This window comes from Hippocampus guttulatus, chromosome 18 (assembly GCF_054856545.1).
Source record: "Hippocampus guttulatus isolate MCC_2025c chromosome 18, RoL_Hgut_1.0, whole genome shotgun sequence".
Classification (NCBI taxonomy): Eukaryota; Metazoa; Chordata; class Actinopteri; order Syngnathiformes; family Syngnathidae; genus Hippocampus; species Hippocampus guttulatus.
Genome location: NC_141278.1, coordinates 168,409 through 184,233, shown reverse-complemented (window position 1 = coordinate 184,233; position 15,825 = coordinate 168,409). Strand labels below are relative to the sequence as shown.

The 15,825-nt window shown below is 49.6% G+C and overlaps 2 protein-coding genes across 5 annotated transcripts; both read left to right on the top strand.

Annotated features, from left to right (window-relative positions):
- The first annotated feature begins 188 nt into the window (after positions 1-188).
- Positions 189-3,586, top strand: s100s (S100 calcium binding protein S). Of its 2 annotated transcripts, XM_086136846.1 has the most exons (3): positions 189-2,675; positions 3,129-3,282; positions 3,367-3,586. In XM_086136846.1, the coding sequence occupies exons 1-3, from the start codon at positions 2,662-2,664 to the stop codon at positions 3,544-3,546; spliced, it is 348 nt and encodes a 115-aa protein (XP_085992972.1). In that variant the 5' UTR covers positions 189-2,661; the 3' UTR covers positions 3,547-3,586. The 2 variants fall into 2 exon arrangements, with proteins under 2 accessions (XP_085992972.1, XP_085992971.1); XM_086136845.1 differs by having other exon boundaries at positions 189-3,282.
- A 6,368-nt stretch (positions 3,587-9,954) lies between these two features.
- On the top strand, positions 9,955-15,793 carry pygo2 (pygopus homolog 2 (Drosophila)). 3 transcript variants are annotated; one of them, XM_086137290.1, is made up of 4 exons: positions 9,955-10,149; positions 10,730-10,794; positions 12,674-12,726; positions 13,202-15,793. In XM_086137290.1, exons 2-4 carry the CDS (start codon positions 10,743-10,745, stop codon positions 14,846-14,848), a joined length of 1,752 nt encoding a protein of 583 aa, XP_085993416.1. In that variant the 5' UTR covers positions 9,955-10,149; positions 10,730-10,742; the 3' UTR covers positions 14,849-15,793. The 3 variants fall into 3 exon arrangements, with proteins under 3 accessions (XP_085993416.1, XP_085993417.1, XP_085993415.1); XM_086137291.1 differs by having other exon boundaries at positions 9,955-10,794; positions 13,202-13,574; positions 13,677-15,793; XM_086137289.1 differs by having other exon boundaries at positions 9,955-10,794.
- Positions 15,794-15,825: the final 32 nt, after the last annotated feature.

Here is a 15,825-nt window from a genome sequence, read left to right as displayed (position 1 = left end):
GTGTGTATATATATCTATATCACAATGGTGACTAATATATCGGGCATTTAGGGCTTCTGTGTTTTGTGTGTGTGTGTGTGTGTGTGTGTGTGTATTTATACACCCACACACTTGAATACAGGGAACCCCCGTTTTTTGCAGAAGCTCCATACCAGACTCGCCAACAATCGATGAAAATTTGCAAAGACCCAAAAACCTTTTTATAGTATCGCTCCTTTCACACGATTTACGGAAAAACACCCCTAAAAGTATTCTTTGGTCCCTGCTTACGTAACATTACTTTGAGGAAATGTCCAGTTCAAGTTGACAGGAAAAGCGACGCACAAAAGCCAATAGTTCAAAGTCCAACAGCTTCACGCTAACAAAAAAAGGCAAAACGCCATATACGGACCCAGAAATGAGCGCAGATGATGATTAGCTATTGCGAACCTTAAGAACAAGGACCGCGGCAGAAATGGCGCCGCAGCAATGCGCGCAAAGCGAGCAAACACGAATACGCGCGGGCCTTCTCTCTGCCTCTTCCTTGCCCTTAATTCCCCCGCATCCCTTCCGTGGCACGCGGCGCTCCTGTGCTCAAGGCCTGCAACTCTAAATTCAAAATCTGCGATCTAACGGGGATTCGCTGTACTTCTCTTTTCAAGGTACTTTGTGTCACGGCGACGTATCGGCCCGGCGTCCGATGTACATAAAACTCGAACGTGCGTATTATCGTTTTGAGCTTCGCGAGCTTTAAACGTGATCTTTGGTCCATTGTGGGAAAGAAAAGGGAAAAGCGGACGGATGGACCGACGGTGAAGCTCATACCTCGGCTCGGGACCATCTCATTTAGTCTCTTGTCAATTGCCGGCGAGCGGCGCCTAAAAGCGCGAACTCCGCGCGGATGCCGACAAAGCGGCGGGGCGCCTTTGCAAACATGTTCCCACTCCAAATGGAAACGAAGATAAGAGAGAGCCCGAGAGATACTGCGCGGTCCCGTCACGTGCCGGCCACCGAACGCCAGAGCGCGCGCGCGTCTACGCGTGTCGAGCATCTCCGTCTCCTGTCCCGCGCGTCGCCGATCCATCGATTCTTACAATGTGTCATTTTAACGCTTGGCGAATGTGTTCTCGCTGATCACGAATAATAAAACTGTGACAACCTAGCCCCCGAGCGCCCGGCCGCCCGCGTCTCCTTGAACGCAACGTGTCCGATGCGTACGGTACGTACGACTGTGTACCGATGTCTTTTTCCTCGCGCTTCATCGAACAAAAATATCGCCGGCTATATTTATGGTGAACTTCAAAGCCACGACGAGAAAAAATATCTTCCGAAGCCGGTATGCGAGACAAAAGGAAAAGACACGTTTTAAATCGCCGTCAAAAATACCATCGAAGCCACCGATGGGTGGTCGAGCCATACCCGATGCCTAGAAGGCTACCGGACGCAACGCAGAGAAACCGGCGTGGATCCGCGCGAGCCGTAAAGAAATAGATGCCGATGGATACCCCGATCAAGAAGTAGAAAGACACCTCGCTTGATAAATCGTACGCGGAACGAGACGCGATACGTTGAAGCTACGGCGCTACAGGGAAAGACGCGTGAATCGATCGACCGGTCCATAGAGGTAGGCGCGCAATCGATCCGTAGGACGACACGTACACGCGGATGAATACGCATCATGCGGGGATCCGTAGAGGAGGGCGCGATGTCGGCACGTTGAACGATACGTCGACGGATGACGATGCCGACGGTCCGCGGAGACTTGGGGAGGAGACGCGGCCCGCGAAGGGGTTCGCGCATACTTTCCGTGCCGATGGCTACGTGGCCGTGGTTTATTCATGAAGGGGCGAACGGCGGACGTTTCGGTGTGTTTTTCCACCCTTGACTGCAAGGGACAGAAGACACCTGCAAGGAGGGCAAGGAGAAGGGCGAGAGGGGACAGGCCGGGCGAAGAGGAGGGGCAAGGAGGTTAGACGGTATTTAAGCCACCGTCCCACTGCCTTCCTCATCCACCTCCGCCTCGGCCCGCGCTCCCCCCGCACCTCGTCCGGCACTCCGCCAGGTAAGGCGTTCAAAGACGAGCCTTCTCCCCTCGGCGAAAAAGTCGCAGCGGCGAGCTCTCATTCAAGTCTTTTCACGGTGTGCGGACCTGGGGGCCGTCGAATCGGAAAGACTCCCTCATGACCGGGAGGATTTGTGCTCCCCGAACGGCGATAGCTCGCTATGATGTGACAAACGCAAGAGGGAAACATTTCTGCCTGCATTTTGTAGGATTCTTCTTCGTATTCCTCTGACGCCGGTTTTTCCACTCATCCCGCTTAATTGTCTTGGGTGTCCCCCGTCACGTCAGCGTACGCGCTGCGACGCTTGATCTCGAGCGCGTTAGCCTCTAAAAATAGCTTTGGAGTTTCGGGATGTCGGCCGAGCGAGCGCGGAGGCCCGGTCGGGTTACTCGGCCTCTCGGCCCGCCGATCGGCAGGTGGGGTTTGCGTTTCGCCGCCGGTGTCCAGTTTGGATCATTGTCGCCAGAGCGCCACTTCTTTTGATCATTTGTCAGGATCCCTTTGACCGTTTTCAACTCTGCTTCTGGAGATCCGTGTCTTGCTTTCTGTTTGACAGTGAGTCGCCCGTGTCCGCGCGCAGTCTCCGCAGCGCCGCCGTCGCAGCAGCAGCAGCACCGAGATGCCTGACACAATGTGCGTAAGATGGTTTGAGAGCTTCCTCCACCCCAAAAAAGCTCAACCAATGCATCTTTACACCACCTCACGCACGCACACGGAAAACATGTTGAATTACTCGGGACTAAAACGAACCAAAAAACTCCCCTGATTCCTGCTCGGATGGATCTGGCATTTGTATCTCTCTTGATTTGCGGTCGCCCTTGCGCAAGAAATCCTCATGAGCGGGAATGCGGAAACACACAAAAATCCCTCCTGCATTCCCATCACGGGGTTGATCCCAGTTCGGACATAGCGACCTTTTGACCCTCAACAAGACCTCTCTTCCTCCCCGTCCTCTCCCCGCATGAATCGTCTTACCGGCGGCTCCGGAACCCGCGCCCTCGCTCGCCGACGCGAGCCGGTCGCGCGGGGGTCCGGAGCGAGCGTTTGGCGGCCGAGCCTGACTCTCGGAGCCGTTTTATCCCTCAGTATGTCCAAGGAGCCCTCTTCCAACCTGGAAAGCGCCATGCAGATGCTCATCAAAACCTTCCACAAGTACTCGGGCAAGGAGGGCGACAAGTACACGCTGAGCCGGGGCGAGCTCAAGGAGCTGTTGCTGGAAGAGCTGGGAAGCTACTTGGGGGTAAGCGCGAGCGTGCGGAAGGTACGCGCGGCGACGGGCGACGCGCAATAAAGAAGGCCCGCGTTCTCCACGTCGGTCCCGCAGAACTCCAAAGACAACGAGGCAGTGGAGAAGATCATGACCGACCTGGACGCTAACAACGACGGAGAGGTGGACTTCACCGAGTTCATCATCCTGATGGGCGCCCTCACCGTAGCCTGCAACGACTTCTTCCTGGAGTTCAAGACGGACGACGAGCCCGAGGGCGGCGACTCGGCCGAGTAGGAAGAAAGAAGAGAGAAGGGATTGAAGGAAGGAAGCGGGATGCGGGGATGCGGGGATGCGGGGTGGGGAAGGGCTTGTGAAGCACAGGAGATGAGGGACATTTTTGTGCGGCCTTGCGCAATGTTTAAACGACACGTGTACGGCGCCGCGCCTTCGTCGGAGACGCGTGCAGTACCTTACTGTCGATACAATTTGCCCAGAGTCTCCACTCGAACGAAACGAGTCTCCTCGTTCACCGGCTTCGCTACCATTCGTGCAAACGACGCTACCCGGCTCCATACAAGACGTGTTGACGTTAGCTTAGCCCGTTGCCACGCTCCCCATTTGACTGCACTCTGCACTCGAGTCTCCTCCATCGTCATTCGCTCTTCCCGACCGATGCATGAATGCGGCACGCGTTTGGCCGTTTCCATCCATTCACCATCGGAACGTTAGCTCGGTCCACCGTCTCCGCTCGATTGCGCTTTGCCCGCGGTCCCTTTTCAAGTTAAAAAGTCCTTCGGATTCCTCCGCTGTCGTTCGCCCGCGGCGACGGATGCGTGCCGTGGTTCTCGCGGCGTCTGTCCCCTCCATGTTTTTTGCGGCTTGCCTCGGAAGAGGTCTTCCGAGCTAATTCCCACTGAAGGCCCAAATAAAATGACACGGTACTTGAGACTAAAGTTTCAACCCAAAGCTCATTGAATGCGACACTCCCCAAAGCACAAAAAGGCTTCTTGAGCTCAACAGACAAAAGGGGACCAGAATGTCAACATAATATTGAATCGTGGCTGTTTGTATTATTATGTTGAGCACTGGAATGTTTTTCCCTCTTTGCGCTTTTTTTTTTAGTAATGACTCATGCATTCTTTCCAATTATTAAATGGGATATTTAACCGAATGGCAGTGACTCTTTCCTGTCCTACTTCAAGCGATAAAAGTGTGTTTCATTCATACTGTTTGTAGGTGAGTAGGTATGCGTGCGTGCGTGCGTGCGTGCGTGCGTGTATTGGGGATTCCCACTGAGCATTCCCACATCCTGCCAACAATATCCTGCAAGTCTTGTTGAGCCTAAGCTGACCCAGATGTCGGACTCTGAGCCACGTGGAAAACTTTTGACAAAGCGAGAGGATGTGGGGGAATGGAAAAGAAGAGGCGACGGGGGGAAAAAAAGAAGCCTGATTGTGCTGCGCGTGTGCGTGTGCGCGAGTGAGTGGCTGAATTCAATTGATGGCGTACAGCAGACAAGAATGCTTTTTGGAAGGCAGCGCTATAATCACGCAGGAATGTCCGAGTTGTGACTTTGTATGAAAGGGCCGTCCTTCACTGGGCCCCAAGTGTAGGCGCAAACACGCACACACGCAAATACACACGAGCGTAGAAAGAAAAGAGCACACGCGCAAGACCCTTCTGGAGCGGCTTTCGGCCAAAGAAAAGATGGCACGACAATATCAAGTGTCATTTCCAAAAAAGATCCGCGTCGGCATATAACGACGAGAAGCCGCACATATACGCAAAACCGTCCTAGCGTAAAAACATGTCCTCGCGATAAAAGAGTTGTCCAATACATGCGTAGACAAACCTTAAAAACACACGCGCACAAGACAATCCTAGTTTTGCTCTCACACGCACGCGCACGCACGACCAGCCAAAATCTCCCCAACAAAGCAAGCTGTCCCGATCAAAAAAAACAACAACAACAGGAATACACACATCAGCACTCGCAGAGAAATGCTAATTCTTTCTTGTCATCGTCAAGTGGGCGGAGTCAAGTGCTTTCCAGTTTCCTGCGATAGGCCCGTTTGAACGTGTGACATTTGACACAGTTGGCGTGCAAAGTGTTCCGTTAAGTCTGTTGTGGCCTAAAGGGAAACAAGTTGGCCCGGCACTGTCTGTCATTTACCGGTTTGTCACATCAAAGGCGCTCAAATAAAGGCCATCTCATAAAGCAGCGTCTGCTCACATGCGGGCGTTGTGCTGTCAAAAAGGATTTATGAGCAATTAGCGTCGTATCGACACCCGCAATATGCATCCCCACCCCCTTACATCGACAGACGTCCGAGCGGCAGGTTGAACGTAAAATGATGTGGAGAAAGCGCGCGCGAGTCAACGTTCACACCTCATAAGGGAGGAGCAGCAAATACAACGGCGAGATGAGCTTCTTTTACGAAAAGCCGCCCTCTTTTTCAAAGGGAACGATCTGGGACAAGCAAAGGCTTTAGCGAGCCGATCCTACGGAAAATGATCACGAGCACTTTTCGCAACAAACTCTCATTGAGACCCTTCCGCGCGAAAAGCGTTTCGCAGCCCGCCTCGACCCAGCCGGGCCACCGTCGATCCTTCGCGTAATCAATGCGTCACGCCCGAGCGAAGAGGGACACCGCGAGGGCTCGTTAAATGACCCATTCGGGGGTAGAGCGGAGCTGGCGGCTCTCTTAACGTACTGTATATGAAATGAAAAACAGACCTATCGGATAACGGCTCGTGATTGACACCTGCTCTCCGGGACGCAATCGGAGAAGCTTTCCTCGGGCTCGTGAAATGCATCTCCATCTATTGGAAAGGAGACCGGACGGGCTCCCTCGAATCCGCATACGCATTATTCATCGCGCCGCGAGCGATTCATCAAGAGGGCGAGCAATAAAAGTGACAGTCATCCTGAAAAACACCCCAACAACAGAGGGCTCGCTGTCACCCGCCGCCCAAGGGAAATCAATAGCCAAGTGAACGGGATACTTGCTCGCTTCTATTTGGGAAGAGGTATCGGGATGCCTGGCCCGCTTGCACTCGTCCGGCATTTATTCATTTCTTTATTTATTTGACTCGCTCGGTGAACTGAACGGGAAGTCGGCCATTTTCATTTGAAGCAGCCATTTTGGAATGAATTCCAGGACTCCAAACTTTGACAAAGCCCTACTGGAGAAGGCGCCAAAGATGAGCCCCTCGACAAGTAAGCAGATGATTGATACTCAATTGCCGAGCGTCCCTTTCCGCTGCAAATTCCTCAAACTCACTCAGTAGCACGCCACGAAAAGCTGAAAAGAAACCAAAAAAAGGCCTCCGGCACCAGTTTCACCGATCGTCATGAAATTGGGTAGACACGTCCATGTGATGAGACACGCTGAAGAGTCAGGACTCACGGGCGAACGTGAACAGGAAGTCAGACGTTTATGTTCAAAGTATCAACCTTTGGCCAGTTCCAACTGACCGACTTCTCAAAGGCAAACTCAGCCAAATGAGCCAAAATCAGAAGCCAGTATCCCAGACAAATAGGTCATGGTCAGTGGCAGAGGGTTTTATTTTTATTTTTTTGTGGCTATGCGATCTAATGTGGGAGCGGCACGGCGTCAAAATTTGCCGATTAGAAAAAAAAAAGGTGGGGGGGGTAAGGGGTTATGCGTCAGTGCCTGTGAGTCATCCAACTTGGCTGCCAAGCCTCACCAACATGCAACTTGAAAACAAAAGTCGTTCGGGGTTTTTTCCCCCGCAATTTACTACCACACAGCTGCCGAGAACAGATGGTTAAAATGTTGCAATTTAACAAAAATCTTGGCTTTGAAGAACCCTTGACCCAAAAAAACAAACAAAATACTTGCATCAAACCAAAAGGACGAAGTGCCCGCGCTTATAGATATTGCTACTAAATTTCACAAAGTAAAACGGCCTTTGGGGGTTGTTGTTGTTGTTGTTTTGTTTTGTTTTTGAATTGTACCGAGTAGGTTTTTGGAGCCTAAGAGTATAATCTGAGCGTCTGTAGCCTCATTCAGTCAACAGAGCATCTTTTGCAAGGAGGCCGTTTCTCCGGGGGAGAGCGACATGTTTTGACGCTTTGATGGTCCCCTCGAAGAGCAGACAGCAACAACGCCCGCCGCCTGTGTTTTGCTCTTCCTATTACCGCTGCATTTGGGACCGGCGTGAGAGACGCACGGAGCTTTTTAAATGACTTTTGCGTCATCTCAACAAATCGCAAGAAATGCATCCAAGCTGGGGTGTGTCTGGCTCCAGCAACATCTGCGATCCATCCGTCAGGGCTCTGCCAAAAACGACAATCCGGCTTCCTTTCGAGGATGCAAAAATGATTTACGTGATTTTTTTTTCTTTTTTTTTTGGGTCCGCCTCATGATAAAGCTTGCTCAGGTTGATTTGAAGTTCTATTTGAAGTGATTCTAAGGCCAAAACAATGGCACGATTACAAATGGATGTCATAGCAAACAAGAATGTTTTTTTTAGGCGGAGTTGTAAAATGTGTTCTGTTCAACAGTGTTAAACATCAGCAATAAACAACGAGCAAAAAGAGCTTGACCTCATTTTTTTAATCGCTTGTTCATTTTCCAGAAGTTATCCCCACTTTTTCAGTACATCACGATCTAAATGTAGGTCCGTGGCAGTACAAAACCTTCAGGCTTCAGCTGGAACACAAACAAAAATGTCAGGAAAAGCCTACTCGAAGGGCTGCACTTTATTTGGGGTTTTATCAGCCGCCCGTTAGTTGGCGGCAGGTGGCCGCTGTGTTTGTTGGGTGTGTTTAGGAGATGACATATCAATTTGGCCCCCGTCACCTGCCTGCGTCATGCTTTTAGATTTCTTGGTGCGCCGAGGCATCGTCAAATCACTGCCCTGTGTTGTCTTATCTCAGAGTGCTATGACAAGCCTTTTATGCATGGCTTTCTCCTGCGAAAAGTGGTGAAGTCATTAAACATGGGCACCAGAGGAAAGCAGAGAGTCCGTTTAATTTGCCACGCAAGACTCTGTCTACATCTACAGGGGGGTGGGGGGGGGGGGTTCTTTAATTTTGAAATATATTTTCCGAGATATATTTCAAAATCATACTGTACATACCGTATATTACCATTGATTCCCACGCAACGATTCCAGTGTAAAAATTCCTTCGTTTATTTATTAATTGTTTTTCTCCATAAAAGCCCTGAGGTGACGTCATATAACCTGAGTGAGTGCGATGCGGGCGTGAACTGAAGACTATGAGGCACGGGGTGCATCAGGGTCACGTGCAGGACGCCAGCGAAAGGCAGCCGACGGGTGCGGTCGTGGTGCACCACCTCGGGGATGCTGGGGAACACGCAGCTGTTCTGCTCCAGAGTGAAGCCGTTCTCTTTGCTTTGCGCCGCCATGCTATGGACCCAGCCGTGACTTGTTCTGAAATCCAAACGTACAACAGACGGACGGCATTCTTAGTTTCAGTTTGGGGCGCTTTTTTTTTAATGTCGCTAATACTTTGTGAGTCATTCGGTTTTATTTGAGCTGTTTCTTTGTCATTTTTGTACTGTTGTGTTGATCATTTGTTACATATTCTGGTTACTTTGTGGATGAATTATTTTTGTTTGTTCATTTTTACTTGACGGTGATGTGTGTAACGCAAGTGAATATGATCTTTAATTGAGCATGTTTTTTTTTTAAATTCTGGATCTTTTTTTTTTTTGAGACATAATTAATATGTGAAACCTAGTGTTCTTTCGCAAAATACGGGAGCAAAGGAGGTTGAAAATAAAATGATCAAAAAAGTAAAAATGTTATGTTGAATTAAAACCAGACACTCAGATCATCAATTGACGCTGAATTAAAGAGAAAACTGGAAACCATTAAAAAAAACACGAAATTACCGAAACAAACATAAAGTTGGTGCATACAACTTGTATGCGAGCCCATTTACAGTAATTACCGTCATACCAGATGATTGCTAATCCCAGTTGATGTTGACTAAATTTAAAAGCAAAGAGGTGGCATATTCAACAAAACCGCATAACTTTACCTTGAGGTCCCCTATCTTAATGAAGATCGATAATATGCTCAAATACGTTTATTCTTTATCCTCTGCAAAGAACGACAAGGATTACTGCGTTTTACAGAAGAGCTGAGGGCGACTCAATGTACTGTGCTGCATGTCTGGAAATCTGTATTGTACTGCCCCCAGGTGGCCACGGCGCATACACCAGAAGGAGGTGCACAATTTCCATTGAACTGAACCAATAACTTTTCAGTTTCTTGACATTCTTTCAAATTATGTTCTTACTGTATGTTTTAACAAAGCACAATATTATAGAGTGCTTTTTTTATTAAAAGCAATCAGCCTTCTACTTTGTATGCTTAATGATTACATGAAAGTACTTAATTGGCCCTATCATTAGAATGTCGCTTGGCTTTAATTAAAACGCTGCACAGTGGGAAAGTGGTCTATTCCAAAATGGATGTCTCGCACCAGTGGGGAAATGTGACACGTTCTATCGCATACAACGAACAATACACAGCTCTACTGTGTATTTTCTTTGAAGTAAAAGTTATTATGACAATAGCAATGTAATAATAAAATGTAATATGAATCTTACAACTACTTTTCTTTTTTAAATTTATGATGACCAAATTGAACACCCCCATTTTAAACCAACTTGTAACCTTCCAGTGTTCTGGCTACTCCTGCTCGTCCCTCTTTGTCCGGTGGCGAGAAAGAAGGCCACGACAAACTGTCGCGGCGTTTGCGTTTTCTTCACCAATTCGAGTTAAATGTTGGACCAGCGAGCATACGCCGTGCGAGCGAGGACCGGTTTCCCGGCCGTGACCCGCCGGGGACTTTGAATTTTAAACGGGACCAGCGGCGTGAGCAACGGAGAAAGGGTACAGGTTTTTTTTTTTTTTTTGCTTCCCCAAGATGGCTAGCTGTTAGCTCGTGAGCTAACGCTAGCGCAATAAAACAGCACTTGCCCAGCAAAAATCATGAAACGGTTGCTTGTTCTGTCTTTTTATTATGATTTTTTTTGGTGATGTGATAAGCTGCTACCTATCAAAAATCACAATTACGGGTGTTTAATGGGGAATTCGTGACCTAGAATCGCGGCTACGAGCGAGCCACTTTGGGTTAACGTGGCTAGGTAGCCACCTAGCACATCTGTATGTGATCATTTTTACAGAGGGGACGGTGGGTCTCTTACACAGGAATTCGAAGAGCAGAAAAGACTAGCATAGCAACCAGCGCACTTCCGCTTTTTATTTTATTTATTCGTTTTCTTTTAATTCCATGGCGTTGATTTGGAGACCAAATCCCGGCGTGACAGACCTGGGCCAGTCACCCATCTAGAAGCCGTGTGTAGTTGTGACATGTCCCCGAGGTGGTAGACGTCGTTCTCGCCGTCACCGTGGTCATTTTTAACCCCTTTTTCTCTTGCATATGAACGGTGACGTGCCACCTCACCGGCAGTAGTGTTAGCTAAATGGCTGCCGAATCGGGGAGACTACTGGCGGGACAAGGAAAACGAGGCAAAGGTAGGAAATTGACTTTCACCCCCCTCATCACCTCCTAAACCCCCCTTGCCCCAAAAGAGCAAAATTCGACTGGATTCATCCATTCGGCTGCACTGGTCCTGTGTTGGCTCCCTATTTATGTACCTGGTGGTGGCTGTTTCCCAAAGAGGTTTCGAGACTTCTTACTATGAATGGGCAGTGAACCCCCACCTATTTGCGCTTCACCAATCACAAACTCGTTAATTCACAATATTTACGTGTATATTCTTTTGTGGAAACTTCAACTAACAATTAGGGATGACCCCTGTTAATCACAGGGTTCCAAAAGCATCCACGATTGGCGAATATTTGCAGATTTGAAAGATTTGCTGCTGTCGGGCGAAATCCTCACAACTCCTAAACAATCACTTTTCAGGAAACTAAAAACATGTTTGTTGACTTATTTACGTTGCACCATCAAAGAGCGCTTTCAGAACGTTGGATTGGTCATTCATTTATGAAAATAACAGACACCAATCGAATTGATCTGTGTAAAATCATGAAATTCACCAAATTTTGCCACGGAAGGTTTCGGCTCCGTGTCGGCAACTTTTTAAAACTAAAAAAAAAAAAACTCCCACGCTCTTAAAACGGATTTAAACGCACTTTAAAAATATCCCTTTACATCAGTTGTCACTCACACCTTGTTGAGAAATGGGAAATACCTCATAGCATCAATTATAGAGTCAATGAAAAGACTCGCTCGCAGTTTTCCAAACAAAAAGGGTTCGTTACTCTCAATTGTTGTTTATTGTAAAGTTGACACCTAAAACAAATGAATTAAACATTGAATGTGTAGGTGTCCCAAAAGTGATGTCACGCTTACTTTTTTGTCTTTCATTTCAGGTTTCATTTGGACAAGCCTGAGGCGATCGGCATTTGATAATTTCTGTGATTCACCATTTGGCGATGGAGCAGCATTGCAAAATTGCAGCCGGACTAACGGTTTCTGTCCCTGTTTGAGAAGCTTTATGGCCATCGCACTGCAAGTAGTACAATTTACATTTTCCATGGCAAGTTTCTCAAAACAAGATGAGGAGAACAGATCCTGAGCGGATGCCACTGCCTCCCCCGGATGATGACGCAGTACTCCCAGAGCAGGTGTTTGTGCAAAGCCAGGGAAAGTTTATCCGAATTGCTGTAATGGACCTCGGTATCAAGAAAAGCTCGATTCAAGGGATGCTTCGGAGTGCAGTCGGAGACAGAAATACTTCTTGTCAAGTGGCAATTTTGCAATGCTGTTCCAGTGTCCATGAGTCGGCTGTGGGCAAGGAAATCATTTGGTTCCAAAAACTGCCAAGTTTGAATTGTCAAATGCTGATGGCTTCGTGTCTGTCCTTTGACAAAATAGGGCAAATAAAGAAGCGAAAAATGAATGCGAAATAGCAGTTCTCCGTATTTGCTGAAAAACTCATCAAATGGGGAAAAGGTGTAGTTGTTGGTTAGGCCCCACAGGGAAAAAAAATTGTGCTTATGCGAGTTTGCGAATAGGCAGGAGTTCACTGTCCCTCAGTATGTTCATGTTTTTACCTGTCCTCCCCCCTCATCTTCTGCCTTGTTCGCGCCCCCCCCCCCCCCCCCATGCTCTTTTCCTTGCGATTCTGATAGTAACTGCCTGGATATACAGCATTTTGTCTGTCGCCTCATTGACTTCATCTCGTCTGTCAATCGTGGGACAGGCAAAACAATAAATGCCCTAGGTCTTCCAAAAAAAAAAAAAAAAAAAAAAGAAGAAGAAGAAGCTGATCCACTCTGTCACTAAGGGGTATTGGCCAATCCAAATGTGGCGCTCCTCTCGATTGGTGATCCACCAATTTCATAACATTTTCCACCTCTGTGCTTATTTTTCTATCTCTCTCAGCCTCACAAATGAAGAGCCCAGAGAAGAAGAAGGCGAGGAAGTCCACTTCACAGGTTCGCTTTGTTTGATAACCACATTCACATAAATATACGTAGCCGTCACATGACTTCTGGGAAAAAGTCAAAATGTTTTGAGTTCTTCGTATATGACGTAATTCCAAGAGACTTATGGATGACATGTTTTATTTACTTCTTTGGCTTTTTTGTACAATTAAATGTCAATTACGTACACAAATCAATTTTAGCAGACCGCTACACGTGGGAAAGGAGCAAGTCTGTTTTGTACTAAAGAGCCAGAACGGTCTCCTGTACCGACCGGTATGCTACTTGCCTCAAAGTTACGGCTCTGGTCGTCTCCTATTAGTTGCCACATGCCATGTCTTCCCCCAAATGTCTGTTTCCCAACAATATGATTTCAAATGTGGATGTTGGTACCGGAATATCAGCCGTCGACTCGCCGATTAGATACCAAAAGGGGCAAACATGAAGGCTATGTTTTAACACGACATTCCTCTCTCGTTATATTTAGGCGTCGGGGTTCTCGCACCTCACAGAGTTTGCGCCCCCTCCCACGCCTATGGTGGACCACCTGGTGGCCTCGAACCCCTTTGACGATGACTTTGGACCACCATCGCGGCCCGGCGGAGGTGGCGGGCCTGGCGGCGCACCGTTCCTTCCCAGTCCAGGTGCAGGCGGAGGAAGCGGCTATGGCGGTACAGGCCGAATGGGTGGCGGCGGCATGGGTTTCATGGGGGGGCCGGGTGGCGGACAGCCCGGACCGGGACGCAGGCCGCCATTTGGACCGCCGTCCAACGCTGGACCACCTCACCACCAGCTGGGCTTTGGGGGGATGCCTGGTTTCGGAGGAGGGGGAGGGAGCGGCGGCGGGGGAGGAAGTGGAGGTAGCGGGTTCCCTCCCGGCGGTCCCTCTCAGTTCAATATACCACCAAACTTTAGTCCCCCAATGCACCCCGGGTCAGGCTTTAACCCCATGTTGTCTCCAGGTGGCATGGGAGGTCCTGGAGGAGGGGGTCCACCCCACCCTCGATTTGGCATGCAACAGCAACATGGACAGGGCGGGCACCCGTTCAACAGTCCGCCGTTACCTGGTGGAGGAGGAGGCGGCCCCAGGGGCCCCCTGCATGGGCCCATGCCTCCCATGGGTGGCATGGTGCCCGGTCAAGGGATGAACATGATGAGTGGGATGGGTGGTGGTCCTGGAGGCATGTTGGGGGGATTGCCAGGCATGGCCCCTCAAGGACAATTCCCCCCTTCGCAGGATGGCTCCTATCCCGGTCCCAGCCCACCGGGACCCGGCGATGAGGATGGAAAAAACTTTGGCGGAGGAGGACCTCCCCCTGGGCCTCAGCAGCAACAGCAGCAGCTTAACTTGAACCCTAACGGGCCCCCTCCTCCTAATAACGCCACCCCCGGTCCTCCTCCTAACTCTGGTCCACAACAGCCGGGAGGAGACTTCCCCGGCCACCCTGACATCCAGCAGCCCAATGCCGGCGCGCCCGGCCCGCCGCCCTCAGTTCAGCCCCAACCCAACCCCAACTCCTCACCCAGCGGCCCCCTGAACGGGTCGGGTCAGCCCCAGCGCCCGCCCTCCAACAATGCCAACACCCCCAACTCCAACAACTCGGCCCAGCAGCAGCAACAGTCCACTCCGCCCAACTCTGCCCCGGGCTCCGTTTCACACAGCCAGCAGAACAATACCCCCGGTGGCGCCCTCCCCATGCCCAACACAGCCCCCAGTTCAGGTCAGAACAACATGACCAACAACAACGGAGGCAACACCCCCGGCAGCAACCCCAACCCGCCCTCTAACTCCACCTCGACCCCCAACACGCAATCTCCCTTGCCCCCGGGCCCTTCCGCCCCCTCGGCAGGGCCCGGCTCGGGCCCGGGGAAGCTGGGCGGACCAGGCATGGTGTTCCCCTGCGGCCTGTGCATGTCGGAGGTACACGATGACCAGGACGCCATCCTGTGCGAGGCCTCGTGCCAGCGCTGGTTCCACCGTGACTGCACGGGCCTGACGGAACCTGCCTACGGGCTTCTGACCAGGGAGAGCGCCGCTGTGTGGGCCTGCGACTTCTGCATCAAGACCAAGGACATCCAAGCTGTGTTTGTGCGCCAGGGACTGGGCCAGCTGGTTGCCGCCAACGAGAGCTGAGGCGGCCAGGGGACATTTGACGAGCCCTTTACTCGTACGCGACGTAACCATCGCTTGACATCCATCGTTATATCTAAAAGTAGCACTTTGAGTGAAATTAATGCCCCTCGCCGCAACCATAGGGAAAAGAAGAAAAATAAGATGAATGTTACCTGACACACTTTTTCGGACAACCAGCACTGACACCAACACACTACCTCACACACACTGACTGGCACACAAGCTCCCGCACGGATTGAAAATCACCACACAGTAAAAACTGATGCAAAGTTCAGCAGTTTGAATTGCCCACTGTATCGCCCCCCACACATATATTTATTAATGTCACACAAAGAGTGCCTGACTTTTCAGAAGTATTTCTAATCGTTTTCTGGTCATCGGGACATGAAACAATCACTGTAACATAATCGTGTTGAATCCAAAGCAGAAGCAAGCGGGGCTTACATGTTGTGTTCTCTCATACCTCATCGAGCAGAACTTGTAAATACAGCGTGATATCAGAGCCGACTGATGAGCAGAACCCATGTTTTAAAAGAAATATATATACAGTATATATATCAAGTTAGCCATTTTGTCCTAGAATTGTGAACTCTGCTTTTCGGACATCCTTATACTTTGAAAACGTGGCGCATCATCAAGCAATGCAGTAATTGTCCCGTGTTGATATTCTGGCCTTCCCCGGGACACCAAATGACAGGAGAGAGAAAATTGTCTCTAGTGATAATATCCTTTCACGATTTAATGTCCCAAGTTGCCTTTCTTCTTTATTTCGTCTCGATTCTGAAAATTTGAGCTTTTTGTACCAGTTGATATTTGTGCTGTGCTCTGGCGCCCTCTAGCGTAAGATGGAGGAACAACACCTGGTGGGAGAAAAGGGTGGAAATGAGGTGTGTGTGGGAAGGTATTGAAAATTGAAGTAAAGCCAAGATTTTTTTTTTTTTTGTACATTTGTCTGATTATTTCTTCCGACGTGTCCC